This window comes from Nuphar pumila, chromosome 6 (assembly GCF_984573655.1).
Source record: "Nuphar pumila chromosome 6, dmNupPumi1.hap1.1, whole genome shotgun sequence".
NCBI classification, from domain to species: Eukaryota; Viridiplantae; Streptophyta; class Magnoliopsida; order Nymphaeales; family Nymphaeaceae; genus Nuphar; species Nuphar pumila.
The window spans coordinates 53508589-53533169 of record NC_143254.1 but is presented as its reverse complement, the minus strand read 5'-3'; the positions used below and the strand labels follow the sequence as shown (position 1 = coordinate 53533169).

Sequence of the window (24581 nt, the reverse complement as noted above, 5' to 3'; positions counted from 1 at the left end):
CTGGTGGTCGCCGGCGGCGGCAACGGAGGGAGGTCGCAGGTGGCGGCAACGGAGGGAGGTCGCAGGTGGCGGCAGCGTCAGCATCGGCGTCGGGTTGATAGGGGTCTCCAGCGAGAGGGAGTGCAAAGCCGAGTCGGGGAGAGAGAACGAGAGAGGAAGAAAGGGGAGGCGGGGGTTCTCTCTGAACCCCTGCCTCGCTGTCTTCAAAAGACACGGGAGTCGGTGCCTCCCTTTCGGGTCCGGGTCGGGTCCGGGTCCGGGTCCGGATCGGACCCGAATCCTAACTTAAATTTTTTTTCTTCAGTTTATTACATCTAGGGTGGTTATTAACAACCTGTCCAATGGAGTGTGTACCGCTCTATCCTCTCCCTTAAAGCGAATGAGTGCATCAGGGGTAAATTAACTGACGACTTATTCTATATGCTCTGGTCTTTTGAACAAATGAGCATCTTACCTGTGAAGGGGATCCCATTTTTATGTGTTTACAACATTGTGCATTTAGCACTGTTCGAAGTCGCACGACCGTCTCATCCGATCATCGCAGTACTAGCGTTTAGTGTACGACTACGAGTATTCTAAGATGAAAGGGGTATAGTTCCTCAATAAGAGCCTCAACAAATGTGTTTCGCAAAGATGTAATGTTTCTCAAACTTTACTTTTGACATTCTTTATCTTTTGAAACAACCACCAACTTGTGCCAACATTTGGCATGCGATTTTCTATAATCTCATCCGCTATCGTGGTATCTACATGCCTCGCATGACTCGATACCGGCCTCGATGAACGGGATACAAGTTTCTCAACAGAACCTCGCTAAGAAGTTTGCTCAAGCCCCAATTCGGGGTTACCCGAGATATGTCGGGTATACGAACATCACCAACCAATCACATCATTCCAAATACTTAGATTTGGGCAGTCTTTGATGCTTTTGCGCAGCTCCCTAAATTCTCAAGTCTACCTTGCAGGGCTGCTCACTCAAAAAGCCAGGATCCCTGCTAGGAATCCCTCTCCTTAGACGAGGATGTATCATTAAGCTCTCTACTCAACTCTTGTCGCAAGAGGGAGAGTGGTAAATGTCCTCCACGAGGATGCCTTTATAGCATATGCAATGAGCGAAAACTTGAGCATCATCTGTGTAAAAACTGCTGCAAGGATTGAGAAATGAGAAGAGAAAAAGAAGAAAGATAACTCGGGTACCTGTTAAGAATCGGCCGCCACACTGATCTCTCTATTCTGCTGTTAAGTTTAATAGGGTTACAACTTTTTTTTCATGGACAAAACTGCTCTGCATTAGTAATACAAAATACATAAATATACATGTGATATGGATTCTTCAATGGATCCATATCCGATCCATATTCTAATACCCTCCCTCAAGTTGTGCATGGGATTGAACCATGTGCGACTTATTCTTCAGATACCAAAAACGATTACTTGTGAGGCCTTTTGTGAACATATCAGCGACTTGGTCTTCTGAAGTCACATAAACTGGTTCAATCTCCTTGTCTGCTATCTTTTGTCTGATGAAATGCTGGTCAATCTCAATATGCTTAGTCTGACTGTGATGAACATAATTGAATGCAATTTGTATAGCACTTCTATTATCACACATAAGAGTCGAACTTGAGATATTCTCTCCCATCTCTGTAAGTAGATGTCTAATCTAGGTCACTTCTGCTGTGGTAGCTGCCATAGATCTATACTCTGCCTCTGTACTAGATCGTGCCACAACCTTCTGTTTCCTGCTACTCCATGAGGCTAGATTTCTTCCGATAAAAACACAGTATCCTGAAACAAACCTTCTCTCATCTGGGTCCCCTGCCCAGTCTGCATCTGTGTAAGCCACTATGTCATGTTTCGGTGTCCCCCATGAAGATTGTACATATGTGAGTCCATCACCTACTGTGCCTTTTAGGTAATGAAGAATACGTCAGCATCCATGTGACCAGTCTTTGGCTCATGCATGAATTAGGATACCTGGTTTACAGAATATACAATGTCTGGTCTAGTAAAAGTAAGATACTGTAACATGCCCACTAAACTGCGATACTTGCTTGCATCATGGTATAACTCACCGTCACAAATACTGAGCTTTTGACTGACAACACTAGGTGTAGGTAGAGGTTTGCAATCTATCATTCCTACTTTGGTAAGAAGATCAAGAATATATTTGTGTTGGGTTAATGACATTTTTCCATCCTCTCTGTTCACCTCTACACCAAGGAAATATCTCAGTTCTCCAAGATCTTTCATCCTGAATCGCATACTCAACAAATCTTTAATTCGTCTAATATGGTCTGGAGCATTACCAGTGATCACGATATCATCAACATATATAAGTAAGAAAACTATATTGGATCCATCTCTGTATATAAATAGCGAATGATCTAGTTGGGAGCGGAGGAAACCGTGGTTCTGAATCTCTAAGGAGAAGCTTTCAAACCACGACCTGGAGGCTTGCTTTAAGCCATACAAAGCTTTGCTCAATTTGCATACATATTCTTTTGGGTCTCCCTCTGCATAGCCTTGAGGTTGCTCCATGTAGACCTCTTCCTTTAAATCCCCGTGAAGGAATGCATTTTTAACATCAAGCTGACTAAGAGTCCACCCATGTTCAATGGCCAGGCCAAGAATAATACGAATGGTTCCCATTTTCACTACTGGGCTAAATGTCTCATCATAATCTTGACCGTATTCTTGAGTGAAACCTTTGGCAACAAGACGTGCCTTGTATCGTTCAATGCTACCATCAGGTTTATATTTAATCTTATATACCCATTTTGAACCAACAACATTTTTATCTGGGGGACGACCAACTATCTCCCATGTTTGACACTCATGAAGTGCCTCAATTTCCTCATTCATTGCTTCAATCCATTTGTTGGATTGAATAGCTTGACGAAATCCAAGTGGTTCCTCGTGTTTTTCAATCTTGGATAGAAAAAGCTGAAAATCCATAGAGAAGTTATCATAACTCACCCATTTCTCAATGGGGTGCCTTATCCTGCCTGATCTTCTTGGTCCCTCTCTGTTACTGGACAATGCCACCTGTCCTTCTGTAGGTACATCAGTTTGTTCTCTGGGCCTCTTGGTATAGACATTTCCTCTATATCTTTGACATTCTGTTCCTGATGCCTCATCTGAAACTATCTCATCGTTTATGCTTCTAGGAGCCAAAGTAGTATGTTCTGCAACATGTGAGATGAGTTCAGCACTTAGCCATGGATCATACCAATTGACAGATGCGTCAATATGTTCATAATCATGATCTGCTTTATTTTTCAGAAAACTATTTTCATCAAAAATAACATTTCTAGAGATTCTGATCTTCTTGTTGGTAGGGTCATAGCACCTGTATCCCTTGTGTTCATCTGCATAACCTACAAATTGGCATATAGAAGCTTTGTCCTGAAATTTAGTTCTCACGGATTTATCAATATGTACTTAACACATGCAGCCAAAAACTCGTAACTCATCATAATCTGGATGTACTCCAAAGAGAACATAATAAGGAGACTGATTCTCAAGAATAGGCATAGGGAGACGATTTATCACATGAGTGGCAGTATGAAAAGCTTCTGTCCAAAGACTAATGGGCACGTTAGAGCCATGCATCATGCTCATTGCACTCTCCACAATATGTCTATGTTTACGCTCAACAACTCCATTTTGCTGTGGAGTGTATGGGCAAGAAACTCTACGATGTATCCCATTATCTTGAAGAAAATCTAAAAATTCTTTGGAGGAATACTCACCACCCCCATCACATTGGAGAATTTGAATATTTTGAGAGAATTGGGTATTAACGTAGGCATGAAAATGACGAAAGATAAGTGAAATCTCTGATTTGTGTTTCATAAAGAATATCCAGGTAAAGCGAGAAAAGTTGTCAATAAAAGATACGTAATATTTACTTTCAGAAGAAGAAGGATTGGGGGCTGGGCCCCAAACATCAGAACATATTATCTCAAAAGGCATGGAGGCTCTTTTATTTATTTGATGAAAGGGAAGTACATGACTTTTGCAAACCTGACAACTGGAACACATCTTATTCTTTAATGAAGGTGAAACAGACTCTTGAAGAAATCCATTGGACACTAATTTTTCAATAAAGACTTGACTACAATGACCAAGACGAGAATGCCAAATTTCTGGCTTATTACATTGAGATATGCCTAAAACACTTCTAGAGACGTGATCAGAGTTGGAAGGCTTCAGAACATTGGAGGCTGGATCTTCATTGAAGATATACATGTTTCCACGTCGCTCTCCTTTAGCGAACGTCTTCTTCGTTTGAAGATCCTTGACAAAGACAGAAGTAAGAGTAAATTCAACAGATGAATTGGTAGAATCAACAAGCTTGGAAACAGAGACTATATTTTTCTTTATATTTGGTGCATGCACAACATCAGATAAAGGAATGGACAAAGATTCAGACAAAGGAATGAAGACGGTTCCTACGTTTGAGATAGAGTGGTGAGTTCCATCTCCAGTTACAATATTAGATTTTCCAAAATAAGGGATCAATGTAGACAACTTACCTGCATTGCCAGTGACATGATCTGCTGCCCCAAAGTCGACATACCATATTCCATCACCATTCTGCTTCAGGTTCAAGTTACCCATAACTGACAAGAGAAGATCCTTAGCATCATCACTGACACGAAAGGTACCCGCAGATCTTGATGTAGCAACATTTCTATTGTTTTGTATTCTATTGCGATTTTGAGGATTCTGAGGATTGAACCAACAATTGGCTTTGATGTGGCCACGTTTGTTGCACTGGTAACACGTGGGAACATTCCTTGTCAGACTGGGAGTGACATTTGGTGTAGGTAGCAACCCACGTCCACCCTGGATTTGTACTCTCCTACCTCTGTTGCCACGCCCTCCTCGTGTACGATCAGCAGTCATCCCGATGGCAAGAACATCATGCATAGATGATTGCCCTGTTGAAGCATCAGAAATGCTTTTCAAGGACATCTCATACTGGAACAGTTTAGCACGCAAATCTTCAAAACTAGGTAACATAGGCAAGCACAGTAAGGAAGTCACAAGGACATGATACTCTGATCCCAAGGCATTCAAGGTCTGCTGCACTTTTTCTTTATCGGACACTGGATATCCAACAATAGCTAGTTGATCTGTGATGCTTTTGACTTGATTTAAGAACTCAATAATAGTCATTGTTCCTTTTTTTAAAAGCTGGAATTCGCGCTTGAGAAACAACACCTTAGCCTCTGATATTTGAGCATAAGTCTGAGCTAGATTCTCCCACAATTCTTTAGCTGTACAATCATCAGGAATAGAAACAAGTACTTCTTGTGTCAGTGTAGAAGTAATGTACGTGACGAGAGCTTGATCACGCTTCATCCAAGTAACAAAGGTAGGATCACGAACAATGTTTGGTAAGTTTCCATCTTCTTTTGCTTCTTGTGGAATAAATTTTGGAGGCATTGGAGTAGAGCCATCCAAGTGGCCTGAAAGATCTTGGCTTCGGATGAAGGGAGTGATTTGACGTTTCTAGGTCAAATAATTATTGGTATTCAATTTTTCAGAAACTAGCTGTCCAAGAAAATTGGAGGAAAGCTCCGAGCTGACTGAATTGTCCATTTGCAAACTTATGATAGAGAACAGTTTTGTGGTAGGGCCCGGCACACAAAGGAGATTATGTCACTAGTCACGACAGAGTAATGGAGAATCAAGAAAGAGGAAAACAGTTTTAAGTCAACAAATCTGCGTAGGGTTCAGATCTGACTCAATCAATGAGAAATGCAAACAATGATAGATAACAGTGGATAAAAGAAAAGGAATGTAAAGACTCTATTGCTGCGTGCTTGAGCAAATCTGTATAGGGTTCAGATCAGACTCAATCAATGAGTTGTGTGGACCAAGAAGATGTGAAAACAGGAAAAAAAAACACAAATGACGTGAACAGGAGGTGTTTACGTGACCAGGGTGTTTAAGTGACCAGAGCTGAGTTGCGTGGACCAAAGCAAAAAAAAAATAAAAATAAAAGGGACTTGTGTGACCAGACTTTACCAGGTGTCACGTGAGATGAGGAATCAAAACTGTTCCAGGGCAGCTTTATTCAGATGAGACAGAAATGATGAGACAAGAAGAATAAAGGAGTAAAACCTGACAAGAAGAAAGAGGGTGCAGCCTTATTCAGATGAGACAAGAAATAAAGGAGTAAAACCTGATGGCTAGAAGACAAGGGTGCAACTTTATTCAGATGAGAAAACTTGATGGCTAGAAAACCAAGACAAAAGTGCAGCTTTATTCAGTCAGCAGCCTTGCGTGAGACAAACTGGAAGACACGAAGTTGGAGAACACAACCTTGATGAGAAGGTGAACACAACTTTTCTCGGTCCCGATGAAGGCCCTTTTTATTCCCAGAGGGGTCGATGCTCTGATACCATGTGAAAACTGCTGCAAGGATTGAGAAATGAGAAGAGAAAAAGAAGAAAGATAACTCGGGTACCTGTTAAGAATCAGCCGCCACACTGATCTCTCTATTCTGTTGTTAAGTTTAATAGGGTTACAACTTCTTTTGCATGGACAAAACTGCCCTGCATTAGTAATACAAAATACATAAATATACATGTGATATGGATCCTTCAATGGATTCCATATCCGATCCATATTCTAATAATCTGCAAGGGCAAGGCAGTAACAAAACATTTACAAAAGCAAGCGCTTGGGCGCAAAGCGCGATGGCAAAGTAAAGACATGACAGAAAGTAAAGGACTAGGATCGCGAAACTGCATCCTTGAGTTAACTGCGTGCTCATATAAATATATATATATATATGCATATATATATTTATTTAATTGTCTTTTTTAGTTAATTGAACTAAATTCAATTGTCCAAGTCCTCCGTGTAATCTTTCCCTACCTTGGAAAGTTGCGAGCTTGTTGGCGTCTGCGGGTGTAAGCGATTGACGGCTCGAGTCGCGGGGCGCGAGGGGGATCCGTCGTACGAGCTGCAAAAGCAAGACGTCAACATATCTCAATCAGAAAGGTAGAGACGACAGGGGCGTTGTCGCTGTTCTCTCTTAAAAGAAGCAGAGGCAAGGGTAGCGTGCCTCTGCGAACCTCCTTTCAGTGCAAGAAACAGGGGCAGGGGCTGCGAGCCCCTGCTGACCCGCTATCAACGAGAAACAGGGAGGCAGGGGCTTCGCCCTGCCTGTCGGAAGAGCAAAGAGGCAGGAACGAGGCCCTTGCCCACTAGCCACAAAGAGGGTGCAAGGAGGGGGTTCGACTCCTCCCTTGAACAACAAGGGTCGCAACCCCTCCCCTGAACATCGAGGGTACAGGGAGGGGGCTCGACCCCTCCCCTGACCAATAGTGGCAGGAAGGGAGTCTCGACCCCTTCCCAACGAAACACGGAAGCAGGGAGGGGGTTGACCCCTTCCCTGCACAATAGACAAGCACGGAGGCTGGGGGGAGGGCTCAGCTGTGAAAATGTCTACAAAGAGAAAATACGCATACAAGCACAAATACTTTGCACGAAGGCACTCTCACAACACTTGAACAAAATACGCAAAAAAATAAATAAATGTAGCAAACATGCACTAAGGCATGTATTTCATAAAATAGCAAATGCTTGAGACTCTCAAGCTTATTCTACAACAAGGGGGAACAACCCTATTTATACAAGAGCAAAGGGGTGCAAAGGGGGGCTCCCCAAAGGAGTCGTTGGGGAGCCCCCAACGGTCACAATTGTGACCGTTGCCCCCCCCCCCCCCCAACGACTCTGTTGGGGGGACCCCCAATGCACCTTTTATAAAATAAAAAGAAAAAAGTAAAACTTAAAGAAAGAATTACAAAAAAAATAAAAAAAGAAATACAACATATTCCAAATGGAATATGCGCAAAATGTGAAATGACAGGAATACCCTTTTTGGGTAAAAGAGAAAAAGGGAAAAATATATAAATATATATACTTATATATAGAGATACATATACATATAATATATGTATATGTATCTCTATGTATATAAGTATATATATTTATACTTACAATAATGTTTTTGAGTATACATTTTAACACCCCTCCTCAAACTTACGGTGCGATAACCGCAAGTTTGTCAAGAAGGAAATGAAATCTGGGCGAACAAAGAGCTTTTGTGAAGAAGTCCGCAAGTTGATACTCAGATGTCACGTATGGTAAATCAATGACCTTCTTCAAGTATTCTTCCCTGACATAATGGCAGTCCATCTCTATATGCTTTGTTCACTCGTGAAAGGTGTGATTTTTGGCAATATAGATTGCACTTTTATTGTCACAACATAGCTTTGTTGGCTCTCTGATAAGCACTCCCATATCTTACAAACGGCGTCGAATCCATACAATTTCCATGGTAGTGGATGCCATGGCTCTGTATTCGACTTCGGTGGATGACAGAGAGACCTTTTGTTGCTTTTTACATCGCCATGAGATCAAGGACTCACCTAAGAAAACACAAAAGCCAGTGCTGGAGTGACGGTTACTAGGGTCACCTCCCCAATCTGAGTCAGTATAAGCAAGTAATTTTAATTCAGAGAAAATACTCCCTTGTTCATTGTTCCCTTCAGATATCTGATGATGCGAAGGACATCACTCATATGAATGGTTGTAGGAGCGTGCTGAAACTGGCTGGCGATGTGTATAGCATGAGACAAATCAGGTCGAGTAATGCTAAGGTACATTAAAGAACCTACCAACTGCCTGTAAGGAGTAGGATCAGTTAGAGGAACTCCGTCGTCAATCTTCATTTTTGATCCCACGACTTTAGGAGTCTCGCATACTTTGTCATCATAAATTCCTGATCTGTCAATAATCTCACAATCAAGTTTAGACTGAGATAGAAAATAACCACGTTGCGAATAGGCAACCTCAATTCCAAGAAAATATGTCAGAAAACCCAAGTCTGACATCTCAAATTTTGAAGTCAAGACGGACTTAATACCCTTGACTCCTTGAACATCATCACCTGTAATTAGCATGTCATCAACATAGAGTAATAGAATCACAATTCCTGCATTAGATTTTCTAGTAAATAGAGCAGTATCAGTATAACATGAGGAAAAACCATTTTCCATCATTACACTTGTAAACCTGTCATACCAAGCTTTGGGGGCCTGTTTCAAGCCATAGAGGGCCTTGCGAAGGCGAAAAACTTTGTCTTTAGGAATCTTCATGCCTGGTGGGGCATCCATGTACACTTCTTCATTAAGATCACCATTTAAAAAAACATTTTTCACATCCATTTGAAAAATGTTCCAATTTTTAATAGATGCAATAGTAATAAGACATCTAACTGTAACCATTCGAGCTACAAGAGCAAAGGTTTCTTCATAATCAATTCCATATTCTTGCCCATACCCTTTTGCGACTAAGCGAGCTTTATACTTTTCCAAAGATCCGTCGCTCTTAGTCTTAACCTTAAAAACCCATCGAGCTACAACCTATAGTTTTTTTTCCTATGGGTAGAGTTTGGAAATCCCAAGTTTCAGCTCTTTTAAGAGCATTAAGTTCATTTCGCATAGCTTCTTGCCATTCTATACATTTTTTAGCTTCTTCAAAGTTTCTTGGTTCAAAATAAGAGTGAATGGCACTAAGACAAGCCCTATATCGGGGTGAAAAGGAATCAAAAGAGACAAAACGAGTTGGAGGTCTCCTATTTCTCTCAGATCTTCGGTGATTGAGAGCAGGACCAAGCTCACTATATTGGTCAATAACACTTCTAAATGTGTCTTGGTTTCTACGTGAGTAGGTTATTGGATCACTTGAAATCCTGTTTTCTTGTTCATTGAGTGGGTTATGTTATTCAACATCACCATCAATTTCCTCATCATGGTTTAATGATACATCATCATCACTAGATATATTATCATTACTAGACAATAAGTCAAAAAGGAAGGAGTAATCAAAATTTTCTTGTTGAGAAACATTTTTTTCAAATCCACTTTCATTTTCTAAAAAAGTTACATTTCTAGAGACATATAACTTATCATCTCGAAGATCATAACAACAAAACCCTTTTTGAGTTTCGGAATATTCAAGAAAGGCGCAGGGGATAACTTTGGGAGAGAGCTTGTCATTTTTATCTGTAAGTATAAAACACTTACACCCAAAAACTCGTAACCTATTATAATCAGGTTCAAGCTTATATAAAATCTCAAAACGGGATATTTTCCCTAATATCCTAGATGGTAGGCGATTTATCAGATAAACAGAAGCAAGAGCTGCTTCAGCCCAAAAATTTTTAGGAATATTTTGGGAAATAAGAAGGGTCCTAGTAGTCTCAATGATGTGCCTATGTTTTCTTTCGGCCAACCCATTCTGTTGAGGGGTTTTAGGACAAGACCTTTGGTGAATAATTCTGTGATCCTCAAGCTATGTCACAGGGACTCGGCAAAACAGATGCCGCACCCGCGTCGACGCGACGCGACGCGGGATCGCGTGCGGGTGCGGCACCGGGTGCGGCACCGGGTGCGGTCAACGCACCCAGGGTCATTTTTGTCCACATTTTTGGGCGAAAAAAAAAACTTTTTTTCCCCCGATGAAAAGGAGGAGGATTAGGGCAAAATTTTTTTTTTGCCCTAATCTCTCCTCTCTCTCCCCCTGAGCTCGAGCTCTCCCATCGCCGCCCCAGCTCCGCCGCCCCCAGCGTCGCCGCCCCCAGCGCCGCCGCCCCTAGCGCCGCCGCCCCCAGCTTCGCCTCCCAGACTCCTCCTCTCGGCTCGCAGGTATGTCTCTCACTTTCTTGGGTCGGCAGGGAGGGGCCGAGCACCCCCCCCCTCTCTCGGTCTCTTGTTGGGTCGGCAGGGGAGGGGCTGAGCCTCCCCTGCTCCCTCGTTTTTCGGCACAGGAGGGGCCGAGCCCCTCCCCCATCTACCTCTTTTTTTTTTGTCGATTGGGTCGACAGGGGAGGGGCCGAGCCCCTCCCTTTTATGTTTTTCTTTTTTGGGTCGACAGGGGAGGGGCCGAGCCCCTCCCCTTTATGTTTTTCGTTTTTGGGTCGACAGGGGAGGGGCCGAGCCCCTCCCCCATCTGTTTTTTTTCTTTGGGTCGACAGAGCCCCTCCCCCATATGTTTTTTTCTTTGGGTCGACAGGGGAGGGGCCGAGCCCCTCCCCCATATGTTTTTTTTTTTGGGTCGACAGGGGAGGGGCCGAGCCCCTCCCCCATCTGTTTTTTTTTGGTCGATAGGGGAGGGGCCGAGCCCCTCCCCCATATGTTTTTTTCTTTGGGTCGACAGGGGAGGGGCCGAGCCCCTCCCCCATCTGTTTTTTTTTTTGGGTCGACAGGGGAGGGGCCGAGCCCCTCCCCCATATGTTTTTTTCTTTGGGTCGACAGGGGAGGGGCCGAGCCCCTCCCCCATCAGTTTTTTTTTTTGGGTCGACAGGGGAGGGGCCGAGCCCCTCCCCCATATGTTTTTTTCTTTGGGTCGACAGGGGAGGGGCCGAGCCCCTCCTCCATCTGGTTTTTTCTTTGGGTCGACAGGGGAGGGGCCGAGCCCCTCCCCCATCTGTTTTTTTCTTTGGGTCGACAGGGGAGGGTCCGAGCCCCTCCCCCATCTGTTTGTTTTTTTATTTGGGTCGACAGGGGAGGGGCCGAGCCCCTCCCCCATCTGTTTTTTTTTTTTGAGTCGACAGGGGAGGGGCCGAGCCCCATCTGTTTTTTTTCTTTGGGTCGACAGGGGGACCCTCCCCCATCTGTTTTTTTTTTTTGGGTCGACAGGGGAGGGGCCGAGCCCACCTCGCTCTCGCTCTCTTGTTGGGTTGGCAGGGGAGGGGCTGAGCCCCCCTTCTTCCTGTGTTTTCGAATTGATTTGAAAATTGTAATATATTTTTTTTTGTGTTTTCAGGATAAAAATGACGGATAAAGGGAATGGACTTGCGTCATCCTCATCCCAACATGTGAGTTCTGCTGCTAGTTTTGCTGATAGTTGCAGTGGGATTGATGATGTGGGGCCACTATGGATACATGTAGATAAACTTGCAAAAACTGGAGAAGGAGGTGGTGGAAACAAAAGATTTCGATGCAAGCTCTGCGAAAAAGATTTTGTTGGGTCTTACACAAGAGTGAATGCTCATTTGTTGAAGATGCCAGGACATGACATTTCAGCTTGCAGAAAAGTTGATGAGGCAATGCGAAGGCAATACAAGAAAAATACAAGAAGAATATGAGAAGACAAAGGCAATGGCCGATTCTTCTGCACTAAGTGTGCCATTTGCAAGTCACCAAGAAGATGCTGGTGGTATTGGTCGTGTCCCTCCAAATTTAGACCCAGAGCTATCAAGACATAGAAATATGTGTATGACAAGACTTTTTCCAGAAGCATATCTTCTACATCAAGTCACACAAGAGTTTGAAAAATTTTCATCTTCGAGATTATATGCATTGACATTATTCGCGAGAGAAGAAGATAATATAGATCCTATCACATGGTGGTCAACATTTGGATCAGAAACACCTCTTCTGCAACGTCTTGCATTAAGATTGCTATCACAGCCTGCTAGTTCATCTTGTTGTGAAAGAAATTGGAGCACATATTCTCAAATCCACAACATGAAGAGAAATAAACTCACCAGCAAGCGTGCAGAGGATTTAGTATATGTTCATTCAAATCTTCGATTACTTTCGCGAAGCAATGATGAATACATGTACTAATTTGCTCTCTTAGTTATTTGATTATTTCTTAGTTTTCATTTAAATATACTTGTATTGTATTTATCATTTTCAAATTGGGTTTATAATGCAGACAAGAAACATCCAAATTTTGGGATGTAAACCCAGAAGAGTGTGACTTCGAGGGAGAACATGAATTTAACGTAACAAACATGGATTTAGCTGAGCCCAGTATTCCTTCTAATGATGCATTTGATGATGAAGAAGAAAATTATTAGCATCCATTACTTCATCAGGATATACTTTGGTATGTAATTTAGTTCTTTTATGCAATACTTATTTGATTGATATTTAGGTCGATTTATGTAATTGCTTTACTTATTTGATTGATAATTTGATATTTAGGTTGATATACTGCATGCATGATGAATCATATTATGAGTTTATGACAATGTTTATTGTTAAATGTTAAACTGTTAAAACTTCAAAATTATATATATATATATATATATATATATATATATATATATATATATAATTTTTTTTTTTTACATTTTTGCCCCTGCCGCACCCCCGCACCCGGGTTTTTTGGAAGTGCCGAATCCCCGCACCCGCACCCGCTCCCGCACCCGCAGTCGCACCCATGTGACATAGTCCTCAAGATATACTTTAAATTGGTTGGAGAGATATTCTCCTCCAGAATCACTTCTAAAAAACTTTATATTACTGTTGAATTGATTCTTGATCATTGAATGGAAGGTTTTAAAACACGTAAAAACTTCATGTTTGAACTTAAGAAAATAGATCCATGAATATCTGGAGAAATCATCTACAAAAATGACATAATAAGAAAAGCCTCCTTTTGAAACAACAGGTGTGGGTCCCCAAACATCAGAATGAACAATTTCGAAGGTTTTAGATGAGAACATAGTTCTTTGCTCAAAAGGTAAACTTTGCATTTTTTCGAGAATACAATCATTACAAGAAAATGAACTTTTACATAGGTCCTTCGCAAAATGTAAATAAGATAACTTGGTGATATTAGGATGACCAAGTCTTTTGTGCCAGATATTTATATCTTTGTTTCGGGCAACATTACAAAAAGATTTTGGAACTTGAAGAGATTCCATATAGTATAAGTCTCCTTTTCTAAAGCCTTCCCCAATCAATTTCCCGGACCGGCGATCCTGTATTAAACATTTATCACAGGAAAATTTAATATCGCAATCATGGTCCGAGAGTTGAGAAACAGAGAGAAGGTTTAAGTTTAGTTTAGGTATAAATCTAATTTTTGGAATGAAAAAATCTTGAGTTTCAAAATTACTTATTCCTTTAATTTCAAGAGAGGTTCCATCCACAGTGGAAACAAAGGATGAAAAAACATTTTTTGAATAATCGGAAAGCGAAAACATGTTTGGGGTCATATGAAAATGAAAAGATGCACCTGAGTCCAAAAGCCAAGAGACTTTACCTGGAAAGGAAGAAATAGACACGGCGGCACCGGAGGTAGCTCCCTTGAGGAGAGGTTGAAGGGCTTCCACTATTTGATTTAAAGAGAGTGACCCACTTGATGATGCCTCTTCCTTTTGTGGTACACCGGTGGTAGCCATGGCGAGAAGCTTCTTCCATTTGGGACATATGGGCTTGATATGCCCCGGATCTTTACAAAAATGACAAATAATCTTGCTATAGTCTCTCTTTCCTCTTTGTCTACCATCACCTCCTTGATTTTGTGATTTGAAATGAGGAGGACGATAGGTCTTTACATTATTTCCGGGTCTTGATACGGCATTGACCTCATTGTTTTCTTCATAATTACAAGGAACCCCAAGAACATTTGATCCTTGTTTACATAAACTCATACGAGTCTCCTCACTACTCTATTTGGTGAGAACATCTTCAAGAGAGGGAGGAGTAAACGAGGATAGAAGTGATGACCTTATTTGCTCAAATTCCGGTCTTAACCCATTCAAAAAATTGAAGAACTGATCTTCTTCAAGTTGCTTGTGGCGGAGTTCAATTGCCTCTCCACTCCATTTTGGTTCAAGCATGGAAGGTTCATCCCAAATGGAGGAAAGGTCGGCAAAATATTCTCTAATAGACATTTCACCTTGAGTAAGGGACAGGGCCTTCTTTTGAAGGTAATACTTATGGGATAGATATCTTGATGTATACATTTTCTCGAGATAATGCCAAGCTTCCGATGCTCTTTTGAACTTGACAATGTTGGCATTAATCTTTGTTTCAACGGATGCGAAGAACCAAGAAAGAATCTTGAAATTCTTCATTTCCCATTCGTCGTGCTTCTTGGAGTATTCTTCAAGAGCTTTGATCCTTTCCTCTCCCTTAAGAATCTTGATTTCACTTCCGTCTATCACAGTTATTTTGGGTTCCGGTTCCGGAATTGTGCCTTGCACATAACCCCATAATCCTTTTCCTTTTATGTGAGCCTCCATGTTCCCGACCCAAATATAATAGTTGGACCCATTTAACTTGAAGCCAAGAGCAAAGTGAGACTCTTTCTCACCTATTAAGGAGTAAAGAAAAGGAGAAAAAGGGTGTACCAACACAATGTTTCAACTTCTAGCTTGCACAAGATCCTTCTAAAATATTTGAGAAGCAAGATCCACCACTTCAACCTCTAAAGATCCAAAGGCACGGTTTTCGAGGCACTCGAAAAAATGAGAATCCCACGATCATCAATCACCAACCGAGCTTTGATACCATGTGAAAATGTCTACAAAGAGACAATACACATACAAGCACAAATACTTTGCATGAAGGCACTCTCACAACACTTGAACAAAATACGCAAAAAAAGCTAAATGTAGCAAACATGCACTAAGGCATGTATTTCATAAAATAGCAAATGCTTGGGACTCTCAAGCTTATTCTACAACAAGGGGGAACAACCCTATTTATACAAGAGCAAAGGGGTGCAAAGGGGGGCTCCCCAAAGGAGTCGTTGGGGAGCCCCCAACGGTCACAATTGTGACCGTTGGAGCCCCCCCAACGACTCTGTTGGGGGGACCCCCAATGCACCTTTTATAAAAAAAATAAAATAAATAAAACTTAAAGAAAGAATTACAAAAAAAATAAAAAAAGAAATACAGCATATTCCAAATGGAATATGCGCAAAATGTGAAATGACAGGAATACCCTTTTTGGGTGAAAGAGAAAAAGGAAAAAATATATAAATATATATACTTATATATAGAGATACGTATACATATAATATATGTATATGTATCTCTATGTATATAAGTATATATATTTATACTTACAATAATGTTTTTGAGTATACATTTTAACATCAGCCCCCTTCCTTGCGATAAGGAGAAATAGGGAGGGGGTCGAGCCCCTCCCTCGTAACCCATACCACAAGGAGACAGGGAGGGGGCTCAACCCCTCCTTGGCGAAAAAAGGAAGCAGGGAGGGGGCCGAGCCCCTCCCTCGTAACCTGTACAACAGGAAGACATGGAGGATCGGGGGCAGGGGCTTTGTCCTTGCTTGTCGATAATACTCAGGTGGCAGGGGCAAGGCCCCTGCCGACCTGCCAAAAGGCGAGGCAGGGGCCAACAAGCCCATGCCGAAAGCCTTATCACAGGCGGCAGGGGGGTGTCGCCCCTGCCGACCTGTCGGAACATTAAAGGTAGGGGCTAAAACCCTTGCCGACCAACTAAACACAGGTGGCATGGGACGTCACCCCTGCCGACTTGTCGAAAGATGTTTGGCAGGGGCTTTAGCCCCTGCCGACCGACTAAATGCACACGACAGGTGGTGTCGCCCCTACCGTCCTGCCGAAGAAGAGAAAAAGGGAAACGAAGAAGAAGAAGAAGTAGAAGGGGAAGAAGAAGAAGAAGAAAGAAAGGGGAGTCAGGGGTTACCTGCAGGGGGGCGACGAGAGGGACCGATGTCGTTGGCGTCGGCAGGTGAGAGGGAGCTGCGAGTGAGGGGGTTCGTCGAACAGAGCTCACCGGAGGTCTGCCGAGTGGAAGGAAGGTGAGAGGGAGTGAGAACGAGAGAGCAGAGGGGAAAGGGGGTTTCTATTTGAAACCCCTCCCCTGCCTCGTTGTCTTTAGAAGGCATGAGAGGCAGGGGCCTCTGGTTGGGTTTGGGTCGGGTCCGGATCCGACCCAAATCAAAGTTTTTTTTTTCGGGTTTTACAGCCCATCAGTAGCTTTCAACTTAATATTTGTCTAAATTGGAGAAGCAACTCTCTTAGAGTCATCTGCCAATCTAGCCTTTACCACAAGATCAATTGCTGGCCTCTCCTTTAGTATGCAACTTTTGGACCTAGGAAATATTTTAAATTTTCTAGATCCTTCATTTCAAAGAATCCAGTTAATCTTTTCTTGGTGTTTTCTATTTTCTGCAACAACTTCTATAATAATCATATCATCAACATACAAGAGTGATATACACTTCCCAGGAGCAGAAGATACAAAGCAAACTCATTATAACTCTGCTCAAAACCAAGCAATTTAACTACAATACAAACCATGCCCATGGTGTTTGTTTGAGCCCATACAAGGCTCTCCTCAATCTGCACACTCTGCCTTGTGTATTTGAGTATCTCTGCAACAACTTCTTGTACACTTATCTAAATTCCCATTCAATATTACATTCTTCACAACTAACTGCCACAAATTTCTGCCTTGCTACAACAACATCAAACAAAATCTTTATGGTGATCATGTGAGCAACATGAACAAATGTCTCAGCAAAATTAGTTTCAAACTATTGACTATATCCTTTGGCAACCAATCTTGCCTTATACTCTCAATTAACCCATTTGCCTTAGCCTTAATCTTGTAGACCCACTTATATCCAACCATATTTTTAACAGGTGAAAGTTCTACAAGATCCCAAGAATGTATTTATCAGGTGGACTTTACAAGATCCCAAGTATGCATTCTCTCTAGTGCGCTCAACTCCTCAACCATTGTCTGCTCTCACTTCTCTTTACAAGTTGTCTCTTCCAAGGAATTTGCTGAACATAGGAGTATATTAGGGCCAAATATGGGCAATGCTAATTGGAAAAGGAATTATAAGACAAAACAAGATGGAACAACGACTCTAAAGCTTCGACGTACCTAACAAGGTGAAGAGGTGCAAGAAGACTCTAAACTTGTCTACTTTAGATCAACCAGAAGGGAATATGGATTGGTCTTTAAGTTGCCTACCTCCTCCATCTCTACTTGATCCAAGAATGGTATCTCAACTACATTCTCTTGCCTTCTAGAGTTGGTTTGCCCAAATCTACCCTCTCTCTCCCCCTGAACCTCTACATTCTTATCAACTCTTTTCTATACAAGAAACAATATCAAGAAAGAGAAATCAGCTGAATCTTTCTCATTAGTTTCAACCTTATTGAAATAAGGTGTGTCCTCATGAAATACAACATGCCTAGATATCTAGATTCTCCTTTTAATAGGGTCATAACTTTATGGCCGTTTTTCCCATTAGAAAATCCCCAAAACACTATTCACCGAGTTTGTCAGGAAATAAAGAAAAATCCACAGAAAATTGAGATTTCATCCGATCATTGAAATTCTTGATTCAATCTGCAACAAAAATGAAAAGATAGTGAAACCTGACCTTAATCAACAAAAACTCGACGTTTGATCTGACATCAACAGCGGGGCAATTAATTTGATGTGGGTCTGAACTGTAGTTGATCCCAATGGAGCTTCTTGCTCTCAAGAGCTTCATATGGCACTCTCATGATTTTAATATGGCTCTGATGCCATATTGATATCAAGAAGTTGCATATCCCAAGAAGTAGAAAAGAAAATGAAGAGGAAAGCTCCACGAAACTTCATTAGCTAAAGAATAAGAGGAGGTTGCAACATATAGGGGTCAGCCCCTTAACTACAGAAATGCCCTTCTAAAATAATCATATGTACAACACTAGAAGGGAAGCACCAGCACTTGTAATACATATATTACATCCTTCACATGAATTACACTATTCAACAGGTATCTCTATCACTTCTAAGTAGCCATTACCTTTTGCCAAAATTTTGAAGTTATGTTCCTTTGAATTGAAATCATAATTGAAATCCTGAGTTTCTTGTAGTTTATTAATCAGTTTAGCACCCAAACAGTTGAAGTTTGAATTATCAGTTAAGTCAATTAGACACTGACAATAATACCAATTTCCACATTTTTCTTAAGGATTTCTTGTTTTATGCTATCTTGTGATCATTAGTCGTTCAGTTACCTGAGTCATTTCTGTCCAGGAAAGGATGTGAGCGCTGTATTTATGGAAAGTTCACAGTCAGTATATGTAGTGAACTGCTAAACAAGTGGGGGAATTTTAACTAATTTAAATATTTTTGACATATAAAGGTTTGTAATGTTTTTGGTAAAATAACATGGATTTAGCCTAATAAGAATTTGAATTACACGATCATGAAGACATTCACATGTGCATTTGACACTTTGTTTCCTGATTATGTTCAGTTGGAATTTGTTTGAATCCTTATGCTAATGTATAATTACTGGGAGACTAGGAATGAAATAGGAAATACGTCATTATCTGTTGTTGTCAGTGATATCTACCAAGTTTTCATAGTTTTCATAGTTTGAAATTGTTTTTTAGACCCTTTTCAGACTCTTTTTCTATCTGCCATGGCGTCGGTTCTTCAGGTGAATGAAAGCAAATGTGAACGTGGTCTAATTCTGAGTGAGGTGCATAAGAAACAATTTTTGGCTGCATGCTCTGCAATTTTCCGCTTAAGTATTTAGGTGTGCCACTCTTCTAAGAGATGTTCATCTCTTGTTGGGCACTTGTGGAGGATTTCCAATAAACTTTAACCATTGAAATCTCGATATTTGTCTCCTGCTGAGCGGGTGTTTCTGATAAAGCATTTTCTGGAGTGCATTTTTTCGTATTTTATGTCCCTTTATCAAATACCCAGCAAAACTGATAAAGGGATTTCTAAGGTGTTCAGGAAGTTTCTTTGGAACACAATCAAGTTAAGCAACCTATGTCATAAGGACAGGCCATTTTGGAAGCGTGTCCCTGGTGACGCGTCCGAACATGGACATTGACACCTATGGCCATTATTTTAATATTTTTAATGCTCTTAATGTTATTCCAATAAAAAATACATTGTTAATATTAAAATATCAAAAAATATTTTTTTATTGATATAGAAATTAGAAGAATTCCATCTCCTCGTGTCTATTTTCAAAAAAAAAATCAAACTTGCAAGTTGAACCCATCTCATGCATCCTCATATCCACTTATCTTTTTTTTTTTGGAAAATCCAAGGGAACCCCCCAACACCGACCACACATTAGCTGTTCTCTGGTTGGTAAAACCCTTGAGGGCCCCCCTCTCCACCGGAGACTACACCCAACTTCAACCTTGCGGCATGGGATACGACCGATGGGTTTCGAACTTGTGACATCCCACTGATAAAAAAAGGTTTAAAGTGTTTTTTAACAATATGGCAGTATGTTCTAATTGATATTCTAGTAATTCTCATCAAGGTCTATGGCAGATGATGTCTGTTGATGACAAAAGTTATGTTCCTGCAGGCACCATTTTTTCCCCCTTAGTTTTATGCTCTTAAACTTTTATGAAATATATTGTAGTACACATCCCATCTGGCTGTTTGCTGTCTACTATTTCTCTAGGGCCTGTATGTCACGTTATCTTGATTGAAGTAGGTTTTTTCTTTTCAAATTTATCACATGGCTAATATGGATTGGTCTTTTTCCTTTATAGGCTCCATTTCTTCTAACTCCAAAAGCTAAAAGCCAAATATTACAGGTACCTTTTTAACTGCGTCTTGCTGCCTTCCATGTCTATAATTAGTATTTTGTTTCAAAATAACTACAGTATATCGAGTTGTCCTTTATGCAAATTTCCATTTTCTGCATTTCTCTCTCTCTCTCTCTCTTTCTCTCTTTCTCCTTTACATTCTCATCAATTCAATGACTATCAGTTTTCTTTGTATGGCAGGTATTAACTGATTTACTTGATGAATTTATAGCTTAGAAGTCATAATGTTGTTACTATGTGCTTTCATTATGTGATGACATTTTCTTTCTTGCGGCTATTTTTCACTCCTGAAAGTGATTTCATATATAACTCAAAGTTACACAAAGGATGCAGCTTCAATCAATTTCCTGATTATTCTCAGTATTTTTTTTCCAAGTGGCTGATAATAGTAGTGCATTAACACTGTTATGTGAAGATTGGAAAACCTTGGAATTCATGCTCTGCAAGTAAGGGTGTAAACAGGTCGGACCACACAAAATGGGTGGGTCCAAACCCGGATCCGGTGGTGGATTTGGGTCCCGATCTGGGTTTGACTGGATCTTTCATAAAAAAAAAAGCACACTCAGATCTTTTAAGGATTACATAAAGGAGACTTGATACATACCTGGTAAAATAACATTTTTTTAAAGTTTTTTACATTGAAAAATTGTGGATGTTAATCGGGACTCTGGTTGGACCCATGTTTGTTATAAAATTTCATAAACCATATGTGGTCCATATAATAATTGGACCTTGCAGGTCTGACTTGGATAGTTAATCAGATCCCTTCTCTTGTTGCCAAATCCTCACGCTACTGGAGCCAGTTTGGGTCGGGATCAGGTAATACCTGACCAGTTGACACCCCTACTTGCAAGATAGGGAAAACAATGAGAAATGTTTGCAGCTAAATTGATCTTCCAGGACTGAACTAGGTTGTATTCGAGCCCAAGGATGCGTAGAAGAAGCAAAGTGGGTGAGAGAATAGATATTCAAAGAGACTTCTATTCTTTTTTTTTTGTGGTTACAAAGTATATAGGGGACGAATTCCCTACAACAATCTTCTTGACTAACATACTCTTTACAGCATGAATAAACACAATAGTGAATAACACTGAACATGACCCTTATTAACTTGGAAATATATTTGCCTGCGTATACAACATTATATTATAGCAACCTTTAAAACTCCCCCTTAAACTCGAGATGATGTAAAGACTATCATGCTGAGTTTGATGAGAAATGTTTGAAATAGGGATGCGGACAAACTCTTACTGAAGAAATATGCTATATGTTGAGATGTTCCAATGTAAGACAAGGATATAATGCCCTCCGAATATGTTCTCCTAGTGAAGTGACAATCTATTTCAATATGCTTAGCACACACATGAAATTCTGAATTGTTTTGCTATATGAATTACACTTTCATCATCACAATATAGTATAGTTCCACTATTCAACTTCTCACCCATATCTTTAAGCAACCATCTCAACCAAACCATTTCAGTTGTAGCTTGAGCCATGGTTCTATACTCAGCTAATGTAGTTGAAAATATTGTTCTTTATTGCCTTTTACTTTTCCAAGATATCAATGAATCACCCAAGAAAATACAAAATCTAGATGTGGAATGTGTATCCTTGGATGCCCCTCCATGGTGAAAATCACAATACGCCCTAAGTTCCAAACTTGATGACTCGAAGAAAAATAATCCATGGTGCATAGTACCACAAAATATCGAATAATCTTGAGAACGACTCCCAAATGCACTGTCCTGGTTAAATTCATAAACTTGAAAAAGGTACAAGGAAACCTTTTACCCGATCCAAATTATGTACAGGAGGATCCGACCCGATCAGGATTATGTACTGTACAGTGTAATTGTAACATTGTAACCTTTTCTTTAATCGGATCTGGAAACACCAGACCCGGATCCACTCCCTTGTAATGTAAAATAAATACAAAGTTTTAGGTCATGATTTCATTCAGAAATCGTGACTGCCTCAGGCCCCCTTTCTCTCGTTCTTCTCTTCGTCTCTCTCTCTCTCTCTTCCCAATACAGGTGCAGATGGAATTCTAACATGGTATCAGGGCTCAGATCTGTCTGAGGGCAAATAAGGGTTCCGACAGGTGCGACAATCGAAGTTTTGAGGTTTTATTGTTCCTTCCTCTTTTCTACTCTTCTCCTTTTTCTTTCTTCCCTTATTCTTATCTCCTTTTCTGATTCTTTCTGTGTACCCACATCTCATGTGGGGTTACTTCTCTCTTGATCTGAGGTTCACGTGAACTCAGACCTTAAAAAAAAAAAAACGAGTGGCTGTATTTCACGTGAATCGCTGAAATCGATTCATGTGAAACATCAGACCAATCGCGTGCCCTATTGTTAGAAAATGACATATATATGTATATACTTGAATATATATATATTTATATATATATATATACATACTTTTCGTAATACAAGAGTATGTATATGTATATATATATATGTATATAACTATATATTTAAAGTATATACTTATATTCTTGTAATACTTTTTTATTTATTTTTTTTTTGTAATTTTATTTCTTTCTTATTTTTTTGTCTTTTTGTCAAACAGTCATAATTGGCTAGAGCTGTTGGACTGTCAAAACAGCCAACAACCTTTTTGTCAGGTTCTGTCAAACAGTCTGTTTGAATAGAGCTGTTGGGCTACTCCCAACGGCTCTAATTAGAGCTGTTGGGAGTAGCCCAACAGCTATCCCAACAGCTATTTTAATAGCTCCTCTCATGTAACCTCTCTATAAATAAGGGCATGCTGCCCATTGTAATTTTAATACAAAGGTAGAGGGTTTTACATATTCAGATTCAAGTGCATTTATGCACTATTCTTATGTTTGTGCTGTGGAGCATTTTGTATGCTATTTTGGTTTACCATATTAGGTGAATGTATGTTTTGTCAAGTTGGTTGTAGACTTGATTGTGTGTAAGACTCTTTACATGATATCAAAGCTTGGTGTATGATCAACCGTGCATTGGTGAGCTGCCTCGTAAAGCGTGCCTTCTTTCTTTCGTGATTGGTGGTTCCTTTTTTTCTTTGGATTCATCATGGGTGAATTTTTTCTGCACAATACAAGCAACTCCAACTTCATTCCGCCATTCAAACTTGAAGGAAGCAACTATAACATTTGGGGGGGACACTTGGAGACATTCATCAAGGGTCAAGGTTTGTGGGGATTTGTAAGAGGTACTATTCTTGAACCCACTCCCAAAATTACATTAGGTGAAAATGACGTTGAGACTAGTCTTGAAGAAAAAAACAAAGCCATGGAAGAATACTATAAAAAATTAGATGAATGGGAAATGAAAAATGCCAAAATTCTTTCATGGATGCTTAGTGGAGTTGAGACAAAAATTGCCTCAAACCTTTTGTGTTACAAAAAGGCAAATGAAGCATGGGAATATCTTAGAGGTATGTTTACCGAAAAAGATACGGCTCACAAGTATTATCTCCAAGAAAAAGTTAGAAACATTAAACAAGGAGATAAGAATATAAGAGATTATTTTATGAAGTTATCTTCCATTTGGATCCAACTTGCCAAATTTGAACCCAAATGGGAAGGAAAGTGTATAGAAATGCGGAGAGTTCAAGTTGAAGAAGAGAGACTTTTCACTTTTCTCTATGGTTTGAGACCCAAGTTTGTAAAACAAGGGCCTCCTTGCTATCATCTTCATCACCTCCTATTCATGAGATTCTCATTAAACTTAGTGGAGAAGAGACTAGGCTAAACATGAGTAAAAATGTTAGTGTGCTTGCTACTTCTAGCAATGGTCAAGAAGAGTATTGCGCACTTGCCGCATCAAAACCAGGACACTATATCAAGCCATATAAACCTCCTCATTTTAATAAGAATCGAGGAGAATCAAAAATCATTTGCCATAATTGTAATGAGCCCGGTCATATTAGGCCTCAATGTCCTAGATACAAATATAGGCCTCAAGAAAAGCGTGTTGCGGCTGCACCATCAAAACAAGATGAAGATACTTTGAATCTCAAAGACCTGACCAAATCATTATCTCAACTGACGGAGGCATTGCAACTACTGCTTAAAGGATCTACCTCAGGAGCGGCCATTGCAACCTCTTCTATTCCTGGTATGTGCTCTTGGCTTCTTGATTCAGGAACTTCTTTTCATATGACCCCACATA

The 24581-nt window shown here is 40.5% G+C and overlaps 1 protein-coding gene across 3 annotated transcripts in view; it reads left to right on the top strand.

Moving 5' to 3' along the window:
* The window catches only part of LOC149834864 (uncharacterized), a 254912-nt gene that overhangs the window by 129833 nt on the left and 100498 nt on the right, over window positions 1–24581 (top strand). For all 3 annotated transcript variants that reach the window (XM_090011592.1, XM_090011593.1, XM_090011591.1), the window contains one exon: window positions 20362–20406. In XM_090011592.1, the coding sequence (XP_089867718.1) occupies window positions 20362–20406 (45 nt within the window). The remainder of the gene's footprint in view (window positions 1–20361; window positions 20407–24581) is intronic.